General features: G+C 33.6%; 2 protein-coding genes across 2 annotated transcripts; one reads left to right on the top strand and one right to left on the bottom strand.

Moving 5' to 3' along the window:
- The first annotated feature begins 10,026 nt into the window (after positions 1 to 10,026).
- Positions 10,027 to 12,090, top strand: LOC144547461 (UDP-glucuronate 4-epimerase 3-like). The gene has a single exon (XM_078296113.1). It carries the CDS (start codon positions 10,413 to 10,415, stop codon positions 11,766 to 11,768), a length of 1,356 nt encoding a protein of 451 aa, XP_078152239.1. The 5' UTR covers positions 10,027 to 10,412; the 3' UTR covers positions 11,769 to 12,090.
- A 5,066-nt stretch (positions 12,091 to 17,156) lies between these two features.
- Positions 17,157 to 19,019, bottom strand: LOC144547355 (small ribosomal subunit protein uS10y-like). The gene is made up of 3 exons (XM_078295983.1): positions 18,772 to 19,019; positions 18,577 to 18,690; positions 17,157 to 17,490 (listed from the first exon to the last, which is right to left on the bottom strand). Exons 1-3 carry the CDS (start codon positions 18,896 to 18,898, stop codon positions 17,348 to 17,350), a joined length of 384 nt encoding a protein of 127 aa, XP_078152109.1. The 5' UTR covers positions 18,899 to 19,019; the 3' UTR covers positions 17,157 to 17,347.
- Positions 19,020 to 21,147: the final 2,128 nt, after the last annotated feature.

The raw sequence follows: 21,147 nt of genomic DNA, 5'->3' as shown, positions 1-21,147 counted from the left end.
TGATGGAATAATAATCTGAAGTTATTATCACAACTTAAAGTTTCTCAAGAACCCGAAGTTCGTATTATCCGAATAAAATAATAACTTGAAGTTATTGTTAAAAATGTTTTTTCTGTGCAGCTGTTTCGGCCTTGGCCGAATATACTGTTTTTCAACATTTTTTGTTTCTGCCAGGAACTATTTCTGTTTAGAACCTGAAGTTCTATTAGAAATTTTCATATAAAATTAATATAATAACCAGAAGTTATTATAGGTCATTGGATGAAAATATAACCCGAAGTTAATTCAACTTAAATTCTACAATTGCGCAGTCAAGCAATTTAATAACTGGAAGTAATTAAATAAAATATTTTATTATAACTTTAAGTTATATAATATTAACCTGAAGTTATTAATACATTTAAATTTATTTATTCATATATTTACGTATTCTTTTATTTATATTTATTTATCTCCGTTTTCATAACCTGAAGTTATGATATTAATAACCTGAACTTATGGCATTAATAACTTGAAGTTATGGTATTAATAATATGAAATTATTAATATGTATCTATTTTGTAGTACATATGACAAATCTCACAAAACTTGAATTTATCTCTCTTTTCATTTATCATAACTTGAAGTTATGTTATTAATTACCTGAAGTTATATTTTGTTATAAATACGTATTAATAGAAATGAGAAAGGGAAACATCCTGAAGATGTTTGTTACACATGTGGGATGACAAATTATTGGTTATGTACCTGTTGTATGCCACTTAAGAAAAATGGGGAAAAATGTGGAAACTAACTTTACTGAAAATGACCCCGGAAATTAATGCCATATGGATACACATCTTGATGTATCAGATTTCTTCCATAATGTGGATGAAGAAATAAACACTTTTACTAAGAGAGAAAATAAAATGTACAATTTTATGTTTATGTTTAATAAAGGTTTAAATTTACATTTCAATTTTTAAATTTTTATATGCAAATAAGTTTAATGAATAAAAGTAATTTATTTTCGCATTTTAAAGAAAAATGGCTGACGCAATGATAAGTAATGAAGATCCATGTATAGTAGACAGTGGAACAACTAATACCATATTGAAAAGTAAGAAATACTTTTCACAATTGCATCTTGGTGAGACTAATATTCACACTATATCTGGCATAAGTAATTTAATAGAAGGCTCTAGAAGAGCTTGTATTTTATTATCTAAAGGAATAAAATTAATAATAGATAATGCATTATATTCAAGTAGATCCAGAAGAAATCTACTAAGTTTTAAAGATATTCGAAATAATGATTATCATATTGAAACTATAAATGAGAGAAATTGCGAATATCTTCATATCACATCTATTAAGAATAACCAGAAAATCATAATGGAAAAGATGCAAGCAATGTCCTCTGGACTATATGGTACTTATATAAGTACAATAGAATCAAATATGATTACTAACCAGAAGTTAGCTGATCCAAAGTTATTTACATTGTGGCATGAAAGATTGGGTCATCCAGGAAATATAATGATGAGAAGAATAATTGAAAGTGCAAATGAGTATCCCCTAAAGGACCTGAAGATTCTATTATCAAAAGATATGACATGCGAAGCATGCTCTCTAGGAAAACTAATTATTAGGTCATCTCCAAATAAAGTTGGACCTGAAGCTCCTTCATTTTTAGAAAGAATTCAAGAAGATATATGTGGACCTATTACACCTCCATGTGGACTATTTAGATATTTTATGGTGTTAATTGATGCATCAGTACGCTGGTCACATGTGAGTTTGTTAGCAACAAGAAATGTTGCATTTGCTAGACTATTAGCACAAATTATCCAATTGAGAGCTAATATTCTGGATTATCAAATCAAAAGAATCCAGCTTGATAATGCAGGTGAGTTCACTTCTCAAACTTTTAATGATTATTGCATGTCTATTGAAATTACGGTAGAACATCTAGTGGCCCATGTTCATACACAAAACGGTCTGGGAGAATCGTTGATTAAAAAGTTGCAATTAATTACTAGACCATTACTTATGAGGTCTAGTCTACCGTCTTCTGCATGGGGACATGCCATATTACATGCTGCTGCACTCATTAGATTAAGACCAACTGCTGATCATAAGTATTCCCCGTTACAATTGGTCTCTGAAAGAGAACCAAATTTGTCACATCTAAAGGTATTTGGTTGTGCTGTATATGTTCCAATTTCTCCTCCACAACGCACAAAAATGGGACCTCAAAGAAGACTGAGAATTTATATTGGTTTTAACTCTCATTCTATTATTAAATATTTAGAACCATTAACATGAGATGTTTTTACAGCAAGATTTGCTAATTGTCATTTTAATGAATAAATATTCCCAAATTTAGGGGAAGAAAAACAAAAACTAGATAAACAAGTAACTTGGAATTCATCGTTACCTTATTTTGACCCCCGAAATGCTCAATGTGAACTCGAAGTTTAAAAGATCATAAATTTGCAAAGAATTGCAAATTAATTGCCTGATGCATTGACAGATACGAATAGAGTTACTAAATCACATATTCCAGCTATAAATGCACCTGCTCGAATTGACATTACAAAAATATCTAATGAATCTAATGTGCGTAGAAAACGTGGAAGACCACTTGGTTCTAAGGATGTAAATCCACGTAAAAGAAAAGAGCAGAATAAAGCAGTTGGTTCAACCCCAGAAGAGGTTGATGATAAAACTTCTGAAGAAGTCAATAAAATCCCAGAAGAGATTAATCGTAAAACTCCTGAAGAAGTCGATAAAACCCTAGAAGAGGTTGATGAAATTCTAGAAGAAACTCAAGTACCAAATGATTATGAGATTTCTATAAATTATATAATAAATGGTACTATATTAAATAGAAATGAAACACATGTTAATGAAATTTTTGCATTCGCTATGGAAGAGTGTAGACATAGAAATGATTGGCCTAAATGGAAAGATGTCATACAAGTAGAATTAAGTTCATTAGACAAGCGGCAAGTATTTGGACCTGTAGTCCAAACGCCCAAATGTGTTAACCCTGTAGGTTACAAATGGGTATTTGTCATAAAAATAAATGAGAAAAATGATATTGTGAGATATAAAGCAATGCTAGTGGCACAAGGCTTTACACAAATACCTGGAGTTGATTATGAAGAAACGTATTCACCTGTAGTGGATGCGATAACTCTCATATTTCTAATAAGTCTCACAGTTGAAGAAAATTTAAAAATGCGACTTATGGATGTTGTAACAGTCTATTTATATGGTTCACTTGACAGTGATATATACATGAAAATCCCTGAAGGATTGAAAATGCCTGAAACATATAAGTCAAAACCTAGAGAGATGTACTCTATAAAATTAAGAAGATATTTATATGGACTAAAACAATCTGGTCAAATGTGGTATAATCGACTGAGTGAGTACCTTCTAAAAAAAGACTATAAAAATAATGTAATTAGTCCGTGTGTTTTCATTAAAAAATCAAATCTAGGTTTCACAATCATTGCAGTGTATGTTGATGATTTAAACATTATTGGATCTCCTGAAGAGATTGAGAATACTGCAAAATTGTTGAAGAATGACTTTAAGATGAAAGACCTTGGTGTAACAAAATTTTGTCTCGGCCTGCAGATCGAACATCTAAAGAATGGAATATTTATCCATCAATCAAATTATGTTGAAAAAATATTAAAAAAGATTCAATATGGATAAAGCTCATCCTTTGAGCACACTAATGGTCGTACGATAGCTAAATGCAGAAAATGATCATTTTCGTCCGCAAGAAAATAATGAAAAAGTGTTTGGTCCTGAAGTGCCATACTTAAGCGCAATCAGAGCATTATTATATCTTGCAAATAATACAAGATCTGATATCTCATTTGCAATAAATGTGTTAGCGAGATATAGTTCCAAACCAACCAGAAGGAATTGGAATGAAATTAAACAAGTATTTCGGTATCTCTGCGGAACTAGAGATATAGGGTTATACTATCAAAAGGATACAAAATCCAATTTAATTGGATATGCAGATGCTGGATATTTGTCGGATCCACATAAAGCACGATCCCAATCGGGATATGTATTCACCTATTGTGGAGCTGCAGTTTCATGGCGATCAACAAAACAAACTCTTACGACAACATCATCAAATCATGCCGAGCTAATCGCCTTATATGAGGCGGGTCGAGAATGTGTTTGGTTACGATCAATGATTCAAAACATTTAGGAAGAATGCGGACTTGAAAACATCAAGATAAATCCTACTCCGCTATATGAAGATAATGCAGCATGCATTGCACAAATCAAAGAAGGATATATCAAAGGAGACCGGACTAAACATATTGCGCCAAAGTTCTTTTCGACACATGACTTATAAAAAGAAGGCATAATAGATGTTTGCCAAGTTCGATCAATCGACAATCTGGCAAACTTATTCACAAAATCTTTACCGACAAAAGTTTTTGAACAACTCACAAAGAAGATAGGTTTACATCGATTGAAGGATATTCAATGATATCAAAATGAGGGGAAGCGTTATACGCACTAACCTCTTTTTTCCTTAACCAAGTTTTTATCCTAATGATTTTTTCTTGGTAAGGTTTTTAATGAGGCAGTACGTGATCCTGAAGTATCATGTTAATATCGATCCTGAAGTATCATATTAACAGCGTATAATGAACAATAAACATCCAAGGGTAAGTGTTATAAATAAAATAAGTTATGGATGGATGTTCATTTGCAACTCTTCCGTAATTACTTCAAAACTCCTCATAAAGATTTATGTTATTCTCTTCTCATTTATCAATACAATTAATTTACAATGACTTGTCATTTACATTTTCTACCTATAAATAGAGAATTGTAAAATTGTATTCTACACACAAAAAAAAAAATATAAATAAACAGATAGTCATTGTTATACATTCTCAATATATTATTTAGTTTCTTTATCTTTATTTTACATCAATCTTTACCTTTTTTACATATTTTTTTATTCATTTATTGGAATTGGAAAAAGGGTGGTGTTATTGAATGATCTACCATTGTTAAAATCAATATAATTATCTATTAATTAAAAATTCAAAAGTTGACTTGCTATAATTTTAATAGCATGCTAAACATATTAAGTGACTTAAACTAAGAGATTGAAAGTCTAAATCAAAAGAGACGTAACACGAGCAGATCGATACGGTCCAGAGATTTTAATAGTCAAAACGTGTTTCGCAATCCACGCTTTTTCTACTAATTCTTTGTTTTGATGGCAACCCAAGTATGCAATTCCATCGTTTTCTTTCATGCATTTGTGCTTAATTTTAATATCTAATTTGCAATGAAGAACACCACACCAGTACTTCCGTTCATTTGATAGATGTCTTTGGATATGTATATATATATAGTTTGCCTTCTTATAAAATTATATTATAATTTGGTAATTTTGGTTAGTTGGTGATTATCAGCCAATAAAAATTAAATAAAATGGAAGTGAAGGTAATAAATGTGAAAGCAATATATTTGCAAATTATACCAAACCTCTTCAAGAAACTTTGACAGTGTCTTTATTTCAATTTAACAAAAGGATCTCATTTTTGCCTCCTTTTAATAGAACCCAAAAAACCACAGGCTAAAATTAAAAGAACTTCGGTCCGGGATATGTTTCGATCCTCCAGTCTGATAGCCAGGCAAGTTTGAAATAGAAATTGTGATGAAAGAAATTGGTAGAATTCTAGAAGATGGAAAAGAGGACTCGGATTGGACTTTTTGTAGTCAGAATTTAATAGATGAAATATGAAATTAGCGTTTTTTCGATATAAAAATTGGCCAGATTCTCTTCATAATTTTTTTTTTCTTTCTGCTCTTCTTTTAGTTCATTAGTTTCATCTTCAACCGAATTTGATCTATTATTGTAATTTAGAAGTCTATTATAAATAATAAAAAAAAATCTATTTTATATTTTTGTCGAACAAGTATCAAATGAATAACGTAAAATAGTGCCATTTAGATTAATTGTGTTCATGTGTTAGTATCAGTGTTCTAAATAGCTGCGCTATAGCTTTTTCGGACCCTAAAAGCTATGGCGCTATGGGCGATATATAGCTAACTATCGGCGCTATAACTAGCTACTTAGTGCAATCGCTTATTTTTTTTAACCGTCCCGCTATACCGCTATAATCGCTATTTAAACCATTGGTTAGTATTATGTGCGGCAAGTGTGCTCATTCAAATAGTGCATATGTTGTTTGAATTGTATAGTTTGTATAGTTATCAATAGCGTAGCTACATACATCTAGGATAGGCAGCTGTCTGCTTTTAGATTTTTACAAACGATACCATATTCGTATGTAGTAGATTTGAATATGGATTTTGTCTATATCTGGATTTGAGTTTTGCCTACTTTAATTGAATCAAAGCTCTAAATTAGTTAAATTGGCCGAGTCAATGCAAATATAGTAAAGTTTTTCATCAATCTATTTCAAAACAATAAAAGGAGGGTGATTAAGAATGGTCTGATAGTGGAACCACAATAAACTTATTTCTTTTTTTCAAAGGAAATGGCTAAATATATTTTACAAATTAATATGGAAAAATTATTTTTTGAGGTTTAACTGTACAAAATGAGTTAAATTATAAAGAAAGAATATTATGAACTATACTTCAAAGTAAAATTTAATACTTTAACGCTTTAGATTAATTTTTTTTATATTTTTTTTTGAAAAAAAAAATGAGTTTTGATATGATTCGACAGTTTTCTACCGAACAAATAACCGATTTAATTCCAACATAATCAGTACCCAACATTACCGGAACTACAGAAACATGCCTGATACTGTAATAAATCTCATTAGGACCTATTAAAATATCACCACCAGTGTAAACATATATCATAAGAGCGATTTTAGTCTGAATATACACAAAAACCTAAAATTGAAAATTAACTAAATTAATTACTAAACTACTGAAAAATAAACAAAAATTGAAAAAGAAAGACAAAAATAACTTACAGTTTAGAAGCTCTTGTCTGGGAGAGAGAATTGGTCAGTATGAGAAATGAATTTCTCTCTCTGGATGGCTATTATAGAAAATTATTACAGAGGCCGCATCCTCTTAGTGTGGCCCTAGGAGCCCCATTCGCTAGGTGCAGACCACAATCTGGGGCCGCATCCCCTAGGTACGGCTGTGGTAGGAATGGAATTTCCCAGATAAGATGGTTTTTTGGTTTAATTTTTTTGAAAAAATAGTATATTTAAATTTTTTGGCAATTCCTGTTTGAATTATATTTCATCTGGAAAATCAAAGCTATCAAAGAACAACGTTATTTCCGGGAATTCAAACATCGGTTACGTGTGTTTGAATTGTCAAAAGATAGTGTTATTTGAGTGAATATGTGAGAATAGTGCGAGAAGAGTACTAACCTGAATTTTGTGATAATTTTTTTTTTAATTTTTGTGATGTTTCTAGTATAAATATTATTTACATTGTATAATTTGAAATGTATAGCCAACTATCTCTTTTTTATTTACTGCTGAAAAAAAATAAGGTTCTTTTCTATATTTTGTTGTGATGTGTAAAAAATAATTGCAATTTTGTATTGTTATTTTGTTCTGTTGGAGTAAAAATGAGTTATGTGACTTGTAGTTTTTCTTTCAGTTGTTTATTTATTTATTTTTTTTTTTGTTATCTGATAACATACTCCCCGCTGTTATTGACTTATTGTTGAATTATTTTCATTTTCCGGTACCTAATTTGCATTGAAATATGCTTCACATTACAACCCTAATATCAATTCGATAGGAAGAGGAACTAATAAAGGAAAAGAATACCACTCGATCACCACTGACCGTAACTATGACTGTTTCTTTTTTTTTTTGAAACTTTGGTAGCAGCTACGAAATTACTATGACTGTTTTTTAGTAGAGGTTGTTTGAAGTAGGGCTCGCAAAAAAAGCTTGGTAACCGTTTGATCGATACTGGTCCAAGTTCAAAACGATCAATTCGTTAGCGGCTTGATTCATAATTAGCAAGCTTGAGCTAAATCTAATTTGCTCGTTTGTAAATTGTATGAATTTGTGTGAGTTTGTATGAATTTTTTGCTGTCTAGTTTAGTTCAACTCAGTTTAGCTCGTTAGTAGTTAATTTCGATTGTGAGCAATGGTTTTAACTCAGCCTCTTATATTTCCAATTTGCTTGGTTCTTATTACAAGCAGATTATAAACTGGACCTAGCTTGTAACGAATCATCCCGTTGCCATTTGTTGAAGGTCCAACCACTTAACTATTTAATATTTATAACATATTTCTCTAACCTGTGACATTCTACACTGATGACATTGTCTTTATGACTCGGATTGTTAATAGATCAAATTTTATATGATTTGTATTCAGATTTATTAAGAACTTGTAACATTTACACTTGAATTTATATTTAACAAAAAATTAAGGATCTAAATATAGATCAATATTAATTTACTATCTTGATTTAGACATTAAATTTTGTAAGTACAAGCTGAAAACAATTTTAATTAAACTAACATAAAAAACAAATTTTAATTCAGTTTGTTTCAACGTACATCATATGTAGCTATAAATAAGCTTACAATTTATCTAACATATTGCATTTTATTAATTGGAACTTCAATGGATGATAGATTCAGATTTCACAAAATTGAAATCTGAATTCAACATCAACAACAATCAAGCTTTTAATTTCAAACAAATTGGGATAGACTAGAAATGAAATTCAATCACAATCATATATCTATGAGTTTCATTTCACGAGAGAATGGTTGTTTTTTCGACCATTAGTCTATCGGTAGCTCGCCACGTTTATCACAACCCTCCTTTATCTTGGCTTGGAACAGGCTGTGCAGAAACTACACAAGCGGAGTTGAAATCTGAATTCAATAAATAATTTTTGTAAATCCCACATTTAAATTTAATAATTTTTTTAATGCAATTTTGAGATCACGTGTAAATTCATTTATGTGGATTCATACTCTGCTACAGTTTGTAACAGCAGCAGAACTTTTACAAACTGTAATAGTTGTTGATTTTTTATATCTAAAATCTGAACTATTAATTAATTTAACAAATAACAAAATAGACAAATAGTCCAACTACAATGGTATTTAATAGAAAGATCAAATATATCAAGTTGCTTCTATTTATTAACATTATATCTTAATCTATAAAATCATAGAAATATTGCATTTAATTCTCACTAGAAATTTCTTTTTGAGGAAGAAATTTCATTAATCAAGGACACTAGAGGTATCAATTTTTACAAAGTTTTTTTATGAGAGAAAAAGGCTCACTAGAAATTTCTATATATGCTAAAAAAACAGAGCAAAATCCTATTTATATAATGTATCTATTATCATTCTTAGGTTCTCTTAATATAGAGATTTTTAGTTTTGTATTTGTATAGAATATGCTAAAATTTAATATTATATTCGACCAATTTAGTTCTCACTAAATTTATAAAGTATCTTCAGCCATAGAGACTCGGACATTAAATGAATAAGGAGTCAATATAGAACTTCAATTAGAAAATATGTACGGTACAAGTGAAGTATGTGCTAAAAATATATATAGATTCTTAATTTTGATAAAACGTCAGTATAATTGTGCTTAATTATCAAGCCAATCAAGCATGTCTACACGTGGGGTACCAGCCTAAACCGGAGCATGCATTTAATGCACACCACGTGCAAGAAAACTTTTATCCCCGAATCCTATCATATCAGGAACCAACTTCGCGAACATAATTACTCGTTAATTCCAAATCCCACCTATTGGGTAGATATATAACAGAGTAGTTTTAGCGTCATGCAGCGCATGGACTATAGAATCAAAACAGCACTGTATAATGTTTTTGCGCTGCACGAAGTGAAAACTACTCTGTTAAAATATTAACCCCTAAAGACTAAAGTTAACAAAACAAACCTCTCGAATTTCACCGTTTTTAGTGTTTTGTCAATTGAAAAGTATAAACTATAAATTAATTCACACCTCGTGACCCCAATCGATTGACCCTGCTCGCTATCTGTCTCTCTCTCTCTCTTCCTCCCTCTAATTTTCAAAGAAACCCTCTGAAATGCGACCAAGAAAGAATCACATTCCCATTCATTCTTTCCTCTCTCTCTGTTCTGAAACCAAATCGCTCTAGCTTGCCTCTCACCCGAAGCTACCCCTAATAAAAAAATAAGTCCCAATTTTTTTAAAAGAAGCCCAAGAAATTAAGCTATCAAGTACCCAAGATCCGTTCTTGGGATAGAGTAACACATTCGATCACTCCACAAACTGAAATCGACGAAGAAAGAAGAAGGAGAAGCAACTAATCGAGCTCCATTGTCGCCGTTTTTGTTCTTCTTCGAATCTCCAGAGGGATAGAGAGAAATAGGAACGGAGTTACCGAAAATGTCGCAGATGAAGCCTGAGAAGCCGCTTCATCACCACCACTCGCGCCTCCTGACAAGGTGGCCCCACCACCCAAGCCCCTACTCCCCTTTCTCCAAGATCGTGTTCTGGTCTTTCTGTGCGCTCTCTCTCTTCCTTGCATTCTTCCTCCTCAGCCCCAATTCGCCTTCTCCCAACTCGCTATCGACCCGAGACCTGACCCAAAACCCATCTCTGCGCCGCTCTCTCCGCAACACTAACTGGGGCGGGCCCGCCTGGGAGAAGAAGGTTCGCTCCTCTTGCCGGGTCCGGAGATCACCTAACGGGTTAACTGTTCTGGTCACTGGTGCTGCGGGGTTTGTAGGCAGCCATCTCTCGGCCACATTGCGGAGACGTGGTGACGGTGTTCTGGGCCTTGATTCGTTCAATGACTACTATGACCCGTCTCTGAAGCGGGCCCGGCAAGCATTCCTAGAGAAAGCTGGAGTTTTTGTTGTAGAAGGAGACATAAATGATGCGGCATTGTTGAAGAAGCTGTTTGATGTGGTCCCATTCACACACGTGGCCCACTTGGCAGCACAAGCTGGTGTGAGGTATGCTTTGCAAAACCCAGGTTCATATGTCAGGTCCAATGTAGCTGGTCTGGTATCAATTCTTGAAGCCGCAAAATCTGCAAACCCACAACCCGCTGTTGTCTGGGCCTCCTCTTCCTCTGTGTATGGTCTCAATTCGCGGGTCCCATTTTCAGAATCTGACCGCACTGACAGACCAGCATCTCTCTATGCGGCTACAAAAAAAGCTGGTGAGGAAATAGCACATGTTTACAATCACATCTACGGCCTTTCCATCACGGGCTTGCGGTTTTTCACTGTCTATGGGCCATGGGGCCGACCCGATATGGCGTACTACTTCTTCACAAAGGATATATTGAAAGGAAAACCAATTACAGTATTTGAAGGGCATGGTGCACATACTGTTGCACGTGACTTCACTTACATAGATGATGTGGTGAGAGGTTGTGTTGCGGCTCTTGATACAGCTGGCAAGAGTACGGGGTCTGGTGGTAAGAAGCGGGGGCCCGCACCTTTGAGAGTTTACAACCTTGGTAATACCACACCTCTACCTGTTTCAGAGCTTGTTAACATTCTAGAGAAGCTCTTGAAGGTTAAGGCAATAAGGAAGTTGGTGAAGATGCCAAGAAATGGAGATGTCCCTTACACTCATGCAAACATTAGCCTTGCAGAGAGAGAATTAGGGTATAAGCCTGTAACGGATCTTGAGACTGGGTTGAAACGGTTTGTTAAGTGGTATTTGGATTTTTATTCACCTGGTAAGAAGGGGGTGGTGAAGCCACGTGGGGGTCTTGCAACTGAGTGAAAATATCAGGAGTTAGATTTTCTTTCAATTCTTCTATAATTTGCATTTCTAACATGCAAGTAAGGAATTTGTTCTTCATTTTCTTTTTCTTTTTCTTTTTCTTTCTATTAGCTTTCATCACCTGGTACTGTAGTTTATGATTGGTTGGTAGGAGATTGGAGAGTTGTTTGAACTACGAAAGGGAAAATTGCTTCCTCAGATTCTACATTTTGTTATTTTTTCAGTAATTCTAGGAATTTGGTTGTTCAATGTATTAGCCTGGAGAGAGTTAGTGCTAATTTTGTTGGACCTTTAATCAATAACAGAATCATGACCATTGTTATATCTCGCTTCCTTTTAATTTTAGATTTGTAGTTGTTACAGGTTAATTTGAGGCTAGTTGAAATTTTGGTTTTGTATGCTAAAAGTGTGTGCTTGCTATGTGATAATTATATCCAACAGTTTGTAGATTTTTCTACAACAGTGCAAAAATCAGTTTTAATATTCTCTCTGTTATTTGCTGAGAATGTTTTATATTTGAATTTAGTTGCTCTTATGTGTTGTTCTGTTTGACATACATTGTACACAATGTACAATTTTTCTGATCATTTCAGCCTAATCAGAATTTAAATAGGTGGTAATACCAACTTGTACACTGGTATCGAGGTAGATGTTTGTAATCTAGGTTCCTAAATGTAGATGTTGATGCTCCAGCATAAGTGAGAATAGATAAAAACAAGAAAGAGGATAAAAAGAAATCATACCAGTATGTTCAGTACCATTTCTACACTGGTATACAATCTGTTCAGTAGTCAGTACCAGATTATTCTTGCGGTATAATTTTCTGAACACCAAATACTGAAATCTTGTACCTTGGAACCATACTGGTTGCATCCTGGTCAAAAGCATCAGTGTTTCATACAGGAATTTATCATGTAAAGTTTTGGCTGAAACTTATTTGACAAATTAACAAGTGACTATATATCTGAGTAGTGGCTCTTGCTGAGATTTTCTGTAGTTTACTGGTATATTTTACTGTAGGATAAGTAATTATGAATGTTCGATTAAACCCAAAAAAAATAAAAAATTATGAATGTTAGATTACCATATCACAATACAGTATGCTGTCACTTTGCTGGCTTTAGACTTTATTCAAATTTAGTTAAATTTAATTGTTTCTCTTGTCATTATCTTGAAGAATAAATTTATCAAAGAAAACACTTTTTTTTTATTGAAGGTCATCGGATTACTTTCGTGTCTGCTTTATCAAAGAATGCGGCCATTTTTATTAATACCCAAAAAAAAAAAGTTTTAAAAATGTCCCTGTCATTTTTTTTTCAATACTGTCCCGACCGCCAGGTTCATGGGCAGCCCAATAAACCCACCAGACCACCTCATGCAGAGGCGGGCTAGTCCACTAGCGGACCGCCCCCTGCAGAGGCGGTCCTCTCTTTTTATTTTTATTTTTTTTAGAGATATTAATATTTTGATTTAAATAATTTTATGACGAAATTTTTTTATTGTTTAGAGTGTATGCCAAAAAATAAGACATTTGATATATTTATAAAGTTGTATCGTAACTCTTTACTACGATTTATACATGATACGCATATGGGAATTAAATCTGCAACTCACATGCATTGTTTTAACTTTGTCAAATCAACGTTTTACTTTCGTCAAATCACCACTCAAAAAAATAAAAGAGCAAACCGGAACACCACACTCAAAGAATCTGTATCTTATGGGACCCGAGGTGCAATTTATATAGACGGTCCAGATTAATTCTCAGCCAAAATAAATTCAATGTCTTACAAATATAAGAGTTTGTTTCAAGATGCGTGCCAAGTTAAAAAAACGGTTCATATTTTATAATTGAACCTCAGGTATCTAGGATCTGAATTCCACACTCAATAGCGCACTATAGCGGCACAATAGCATTTTCAGACCTCTGTCCATCCACAAGCACCCTAGACTGACCTCTGGTATGGTACCAAGTCCAAACTCCGCAGCCAAGCACTAGGCAAAGGCCACTGGTATAGTGCAATGCACTAAAAACATTAAATTTGACCTTTGTTGGTAAATCATCAAATATTGATTGAAACAGGGATCAAACTGCAAAAGTGATTACACCAGCATGTAGAGCATTCAAAAATACACAGAATTGACATAAATTTCAATTTATTTGGATTTTTCTATATTTAGTTATGAATTTTCAAAGTTAAGCTTTCAAAAAAACTTTAAACAGCCATAACTTTGGCTAGGAAAGTCAGATTTGCGCGTATGACCACTTTTCGGAAGGGGGGGACGAGACGGATTCAAATATCACTTAGGGGAGCACCCCCGTGTATCCGAAGCATCAGAATTTAACAAAAACATCGTTTAGTGCCTCAAAAACTCTGTTTAAGTTTTCGTTCAATGGTAGACATACAATGATCGGTATTTTGTTTAGTCAAAAGCCTAAGATTATTCAAGAATTATTCATATAATTATTTTAAAATGCATTTACTATTTATTGTGTTTGTTTGTCTATCTCCGAGCAAATGATATATGTTGACAATAATCAAATAATCAAATTATTCTCTCTCGCTCTCCAATTATTCTCTAAAAAAAAAAAAGTTGACATCATTGATGCAATCTAACCATATTTCTTTGTGTATATTTGAATAAAATAAATTATTAAGAATCAAGGCCAAGTCCTTAATTAGTGTTATCTTTAGACTTGTGATATTCAACTGACAAATCAAATCAAAGTTATAAAGAGTTACGATATCTCACTCATAAATATATCAAATGTCTTGTTTTTTGGCATACAATAAAACTTTTTCTTCACAAAATTATTTAAATCAAAATATAAATCTCTCTAAAAAAAAAAAAAAAAAGAGGACCGCCCAGCCCCCAGGCGGTCTGTTAGAGGATCTGGGCTGCCTGTGGGTCTGGCGGTCGGGACAGTTTAAAAAAAAAAAAAAAAGGATGTAGGGACATTCTTAAGGATATTAATAAAAATGTCCGCAAAGAATTCATTGTCACCTCTTTATGACGTGTATTGCAAAGTATTTTTAAATATATATATATATATAGAGAGAGAGAGAGAGAGATATGGGCTATGGTGCATTGCAATGCATGAATCCTCTTATGCATTGCACTATAAATTATGGATTTAAAGTCCAAACGACCGATCCGAACCGTTCATCTTGTTCTTCATATTAATATGTGCTTGGGGACCAAATTTTACATTTTTTGGAATTTTTTTACTATTTATTAAGCAATTTTGAAAGTCGCTGATCTGATGGTCCAGAAAATTTTACTATTTTTTACTGTTCACAGCAAAACAGCAATTTTCAAAAATACTTAATAAATAGTAAAAAAATTCCAAAAAATGTAAAATTTGGTCTCCAAGTACATTTCAATATGGATTAAACATCTAACGGTTCAGATCGGTCGTTTGGACTTTAAATCCGTGATTATAGTGCAATGCATAAGGGGGTTCATGCATTGCAATGCACCATAGCCCATCTCTCTATATATATATAGTAAAGCTAATATACACTTAAGTGTACCGTACTCTTAAGTTTAGGTCGTGTAGATTCTTTAAAAGTCGTGATAGCACGACTTTTAAAGAAATCGAACGGTCTAAACTTAAGAGTACAGTACACTTAAGTGTATATTAGCTTTACTATGTATATATATATATCTCTCAATATGCCATGATCTACTTCATCGCATATTACTGGTCTGGTGAAGCTAATAATTGTCATTTTGAAATAAAAAGTGTTACTGGAACACATTCAGCAATGGTACCGAGGCACGTTTCCATGTCCCCACAAAAAGTTGAAATTCGAAGATTCTGTCAGGGGAAGAAAAAAGATTGAGCAAAATGCCAGCAGATTATTCTACAAACAAGGCATAAAAACCAAAATTCACTTGATTATGTTAGCTAATTGCAAATTAGCAGCATCCAAGGTGATCAATCTGTTTTGTAGTAAAAGAAATGGAAAATCAAGTTCATAATGACACGTTTATTAAATTTCATATAAAATGGGTGTGCGCTCAGGGACGGATCTAGAATTTCCATCAGGGTAGGGTACTAATCGGATTTAAATAGCTAATTGGATTGAAATTCATTAACTTATCGGGTGCAATAGTATATTTGTATGACCCACTTTTATATACAATAAAATCATACAAAAAAAAAAAAAAATTGTACAATTAATAGAGTTAAATTGTAAATTATAATATTACAAACGTGATAAAATAAAATAACAATTAAGAAGCAAAAAATGCAAAAAAAAAATAAATTCTTGTAGCTTGAATGAGTATAGTTATTTATAATGCAATGACTATAAACAGTTTCGTACTCCTAGTAGCTGCTACCTGTCTCTCAAAAGAAAAAAAAAGACTTATAAACAGTTTCTTATTCCTATTAACAAAATCTCTTTTTCTTCTTTGATTTTCCGGAACTGGTACAAAAATTGATCCTTTTTTTTTGTTAATGTTTTTTTGACTGGGACATTTTGGAGAAAACTTATGCCATGTATCTTTTGGAAACATGAAGCAAATTTCCACTTTAATTAGATGGCAGATATGAAAACATAAAGCAAATTTAGTAATGTTTGGACTGAAACTAAAAAGTAAATGTCATATGTAATAAATGAATACATATATGAATGGTTTCACTGTCAGAACTGTCTTCTTCAATTTCTCCTTCTCTATACAATTGCTATTCTCCAACCAATTTTGTTCAAATCTCAAATTTCTTTTAAATTAGAATTTTTTCTTACTGACTGGACAAAAGCAAATGAAAAGATAGATCTGAGACAGGATAGGCACAAGAAGTAATTAGTACTAATTCTAAAAAAAATTTCAAATCCAGCCCCTGAGCCTTCAAAGATCCGCCCCCTGCGCGCACGCGCAGATGAGGTGGTATTTAAACAATAGCTAGCAATGGATGAATTCTCTCCCGAGTACACTGATTTTTACTAGGAGAAGACATTATTCAGTGAACGTACAGCGATCAACAACTGTAGCCGTTATATTAATAACGCAAGAGAAAATGGAAATGAAATTGGGAAAGATGATATCGGAGTGAAATGGAACAAGAAACAATCAACAACGATAAATATTATACAGGATTAAGTATACACAGAAGAAACGTCTGGAAGCATTACGTAACACACGATTAATAATTTTCATTCAATTCAAAAAAAAAAAAAGAGATTAATATTTTTCATTAACAGCTTCAAAACAAGCATCTATATTTTGTTAACCTACCTTGTGGCCGGACATCAAATTGTTTGTCTAATATAGGAAAACAAGTTTCAGCTCAAAACCAAACTACTTGTCCGTTTTATCATTGTACCAAGATTTAGAGCAAAAATAAGGTGAAATGCAGAGAATTATACGGACACCCAATTTATCCCAAAATTTCAGCTTAAAAGCACCAGATAAATTACCAACTACAAATAGTGCATCATATCACAATATCTAATTCCACAAGGAGACTCTCACAGTACAGTGACCTCAGAGAAAAAAAAAACTAGGAACCAAGTCTAAACAAAAATCAAACATTCCATTTTCAAATAAAAAAAAAGGTTTCGAGTCCTTCAAACATCAGCAATAGTGACCTCCACTTCAACACCAGGTTCGATGTTAATGGAGGTGATTTGCTTTACCACATCAGGAGAGCTGATCAGATCAATCACCCTCTTGTGAATACGGAACTCAAACCTGTCCCAGGTGTTTGTTCCTGAAAATTTGTTTCAGAAAAGTTCAAAATCAGTAACAAAACATTATTCCAAAGATTGAATGCATAAACAAAGTATTTAAGAGTTCATTTCCAAAGGCACAAACCCCACACCCATATAGAGAAGATCTGGAGAAGGGAAAACAATTTCAATAACCCAAAATTTTCCTACCAGGATACATAATATGTTTGGTTTATTGAAATGAATGACAGAAGCTCTAGTTTTATATCAGTGTTTGTTTTCAGCAACAATTAATCGAGGTAATTAGAAGTTATCAACTAGCAGATGTGCTTTCCAAGAATCTCATTGCATTGCCACATTGACATCGAGCCCATATAATAAAAACAAACAATCTAAGTGTCCACACAAGCTGATCAAACAAAACATGTGATCACAACTATTGAGAACGTATCAGTGCCCCAACAGCTTGAAAAGCCAGGATTCTCATAGAAATTATAGTATCAGTGCCCCAACAGCTTGAAAAGCCAGGATTCTCATAGAAATTATAGTATAAAACATATATAGCCAATGCTTTGAGATGTTCTGTCAGGAAAATGGCATTTAAAATTCCAAATCAAGTTAACATTTAAAAAGGACTGATACCCAGATAGAAAAATATATTACTGCCAGCATTAGCAACAATTCCTAATCTACTCAGACTAAGAAGAAAATTTGCTGATTCTTAAGATCCTGAATTAGATAGCATAGAAGTACCAGGTTGAATTTGTAAATAAAATCAACAACTTAGTAAATATTTTAAAAAATGCATACAAGTGAAAAAAAAATCATCATCCCAGAAATTACACAGGTCTATTTGTATGAGATAAAGAACAGTTAAGACATGAAACAGTCAGTTCTTACAAGGGGCATGCTATTTTAAGACTTTTTGGCATAGATCAATCAGATGCTGAGTTTATAATGGAAGCAGGGAATCACCCTTTTGGTACTACAACCTTTGGCATTCCACCAGAAACCATAAATTATAAGAGATGCAGATTGGATTCTATTCTCGACTAAGCTAAGAAATTTCAACAATCGCCAATCCAAAGTATCGGAAACATGAACAAAAAAGATGAAATAAGGAGTACCTTCGCCACAGGGTGATTTCCTAGTGGTGATGTGCAACACCTTGGTTGGGATGCGCACAGGTCCTTTGATCCGGAGCTGCTTATCCTTGGCACCCTTTACGAGATCAGCACACACTGCACCCGGGACAAACATGATCGCAACCAATCAGACAGGAAATATAAGAAATTAGCATTATGATTTGGTAAATGAAGCACCTTTCTCGAGGTTTTTAACATCCCGAGAGGAGAGGGTGATGCGGATCCGGTTGAGCTGATCGCGAGACTCCTCAACGCCGAGCTTAGTCGGTTTCATTGCTCCGTAACCAACTGCTGCTGCTGCCATTGTTGCTTTTGTCTCGAGCTCTCGACTTCTGTCTCTCTTTATCTCTCAGCGGAGGACTTAAAATGGCGCGCGGCGGCTTAGGGTTTCGTTAGGGTTTGTACGCGCTGCTTTGAAGACTTGATTTATAGGGTTTGTCGAAATATAAGGAACATAATGGGCTTTTATGGGCCTAGAGTATACCAGATATCAGAATTAAGCCGGACTAAAACAAGGTTCAATGGGCCCATACAGATTTAAAATAGGCATCTGGATTTAGTGAAACAGCTGTTAAAACTTATCGCGGTGACCGTTAACTTCGTTTGTAAACGATTCAAGATTATATCTGATCTAAAATAGATACCTCTAACTCTAAGTATGGTCGGATTGAAACTAAATTTTTGTTTTTAAAGAAAAATAATAAATAATATGCCAATGCCCCTGACAAAAAAAGGAATTCAGATCCAGTGCAATACCAGACCGTGTAGAATGAGATCTGTCCATTTAAATCTTGTGAGAAAACCGGCATTTGATTCTGAGCCTAGAAAAAATCATGCTGCGGCCATTTTTATTAATATCCCTAAAAAAAATGAAAATTTTAAAAATATCCCTGTGTGCAACTTCTTCTTTTTTATTTCTGTCCTGACTTCCTGGACTTCGGGCGGCCCAAAAACCTTGTGAGGTGCCATCCCCTGGGGCGCCCCATAAGGCCAGTGAGGCGCCACCCCCCCGGGCGCCCATGATTTTTTTTTATTTTTTTATTTAGAGAGATCTTAGTATTTTGATTTGAATAATTTTGTGAAATTTTTTTTTTCTTATTTAGAGTGTATGCCAAAAAATAAAATATTTGATATATTTACGAAGTGATGTCGTAAATTTTTATAACTTTGATTTTTTTTATTTTTATTTTTTTGGTGAACTTTGATTTTATTTGTCAGTTGGATATCACAAGTCTAAATATAACACTAATTAAGGACTTGGCCTTTATTATGGTTTTTATAATATATGTATAATATATACATATATACGCATATACACATATACATATACACATATCACAAGTCCTGACCGCCTGGGCCAGGGCGGTCCACTAGGGATGCCTATTTATTCGTTTTTCCTCTCTCTCTTCTCACTCCAACATCAGTCTACCTCCCACCTCAAAGGCAGAGAGAAGGGAGAAAGAGCTGAAGGCGATTTCGGGCGATTTTCTGGGCGACTACAGCTACATGTAATTTAAATATTTCTTTTAATTATTTTTTAAATATTTCTTTTAAATATATATTTTTTTAAATTAAATATTTTCTAATTAGCCGTTGATTACTGTACAGTTAGTCTTTAATTACGCACATAATTAGTTTTCCTAACCAATTGCTGTCATTTGAAACCCTAGTTATAATGGCTCCCAAAGTTGGAAAAAATAGAGAAAAAACTAAAACTGAACGCGAAGCAAAAAGAGCACTTATTAATAATTTTTGGACGGCTGAAGCCTACGCGATGAGGAATGTGGAAAGAATGTTTTCACCCAAAAATAATGAAGAATTTCTTAGCACTCTTGATCCATCAATTAGAAAAATACTGATGGAAGGCTGGGTGAACAAGGTCCCTCCACATGGATGGGGACAGTGCTGCTTATGTGAGCTGAAGGGAGATATGGTGAATATGTTCTTCTGTTATAAATGTGGCAAAGCTGTTCATCCCAATTGCATGGACCCGTATGCAGATCCGTTGAATGACGCTCGTCTCACTACGTGGGAGTGTCCTGCGTGCGTCCGTCGGGCTGAGGAAAAGAAGGGAGCAAGCTCCTCAGCTCATAAGGCTTAGACCCCAATTGTATGCCGTTGTAGTATTTTATGTTTTAGACACTTATTTTATGGACTCGACGGTACTGTATTATTTAGTAATGTATCTGGATTTTATGAATTTTTTGTTGTAGAATTTATGTTGAACATGGGCTGCGTTATTGTTGAATATGCTAGAAATAAGTATAGTTCTAAACATAGTTCAACAATACAATCAAAAGCGCAATTAAAGTTCATTACTTAGTTCAAACCAAACAAATAAGTTCACACAAGCAAAATAGCAAGTTTATCTGTCCGTGCCACGACGTCTCAATAAACCTAACAAACGACTGGTTGTACTGGTACGAGTTGCAGGTGCGGCATTACTTGTAGAGGCTTGGCAACTAGATGATTGGCTCAGAGGAGGGGGGTTGTGTTCTACCAGTTGCTTCAGTAACAACTCTAGCATTTTCTCTTTCGTTGTGCGCGTTTATG

The sequence above is a fragment of the Carex rostrata genome, chromosome 31, assembly GCF_964058835.1.
Source record: "Carex rostrata chromosome 31, lpCarRost1.2, whole genome shotgun sequence".
Lineage (NCBI taxonomy): Eukaryota > Viridiplantae > Streptophyta > Magnoliopsida > Poales > Cyperaceae > Carex > Carex rostrata.
The sequence above is the reverse complement of the archived record's forward strand: the minus strand, read 5'-3'. Positions and strand labels throughout refer to the sequence as shown.

Coding starts and splice junctions, on each gene's coding strand:
- LOC144547461 (XM_078296113.1), top strand. CDS start 10,413: ATGTCGCAGATGAAGCCTGAGAAGCCGCTTCATCACCACCACTCGCGC.
- LOC144547355 (XM_078295983.1), bottom strand. CDS start 18,898: ATGGCAGCAGCAGCAGTTGGTTACGGAGCAATGAAACCGACTAAGCTC. Junction 18,691..18,771: donor TGTTAAAAACCTCGAGAAAG/GTGCTTCATTTA, acceptor TCCCGGGTGCAG/TGTGTGCTGATCTCGTAAAG. Junction 17,491..18,576: donor GAAATCACCCTGTGGCGAAG/GTACTCCTTATT, acceptor ACAAATTTTCAG/GAACAAACACCTGGGACAGG.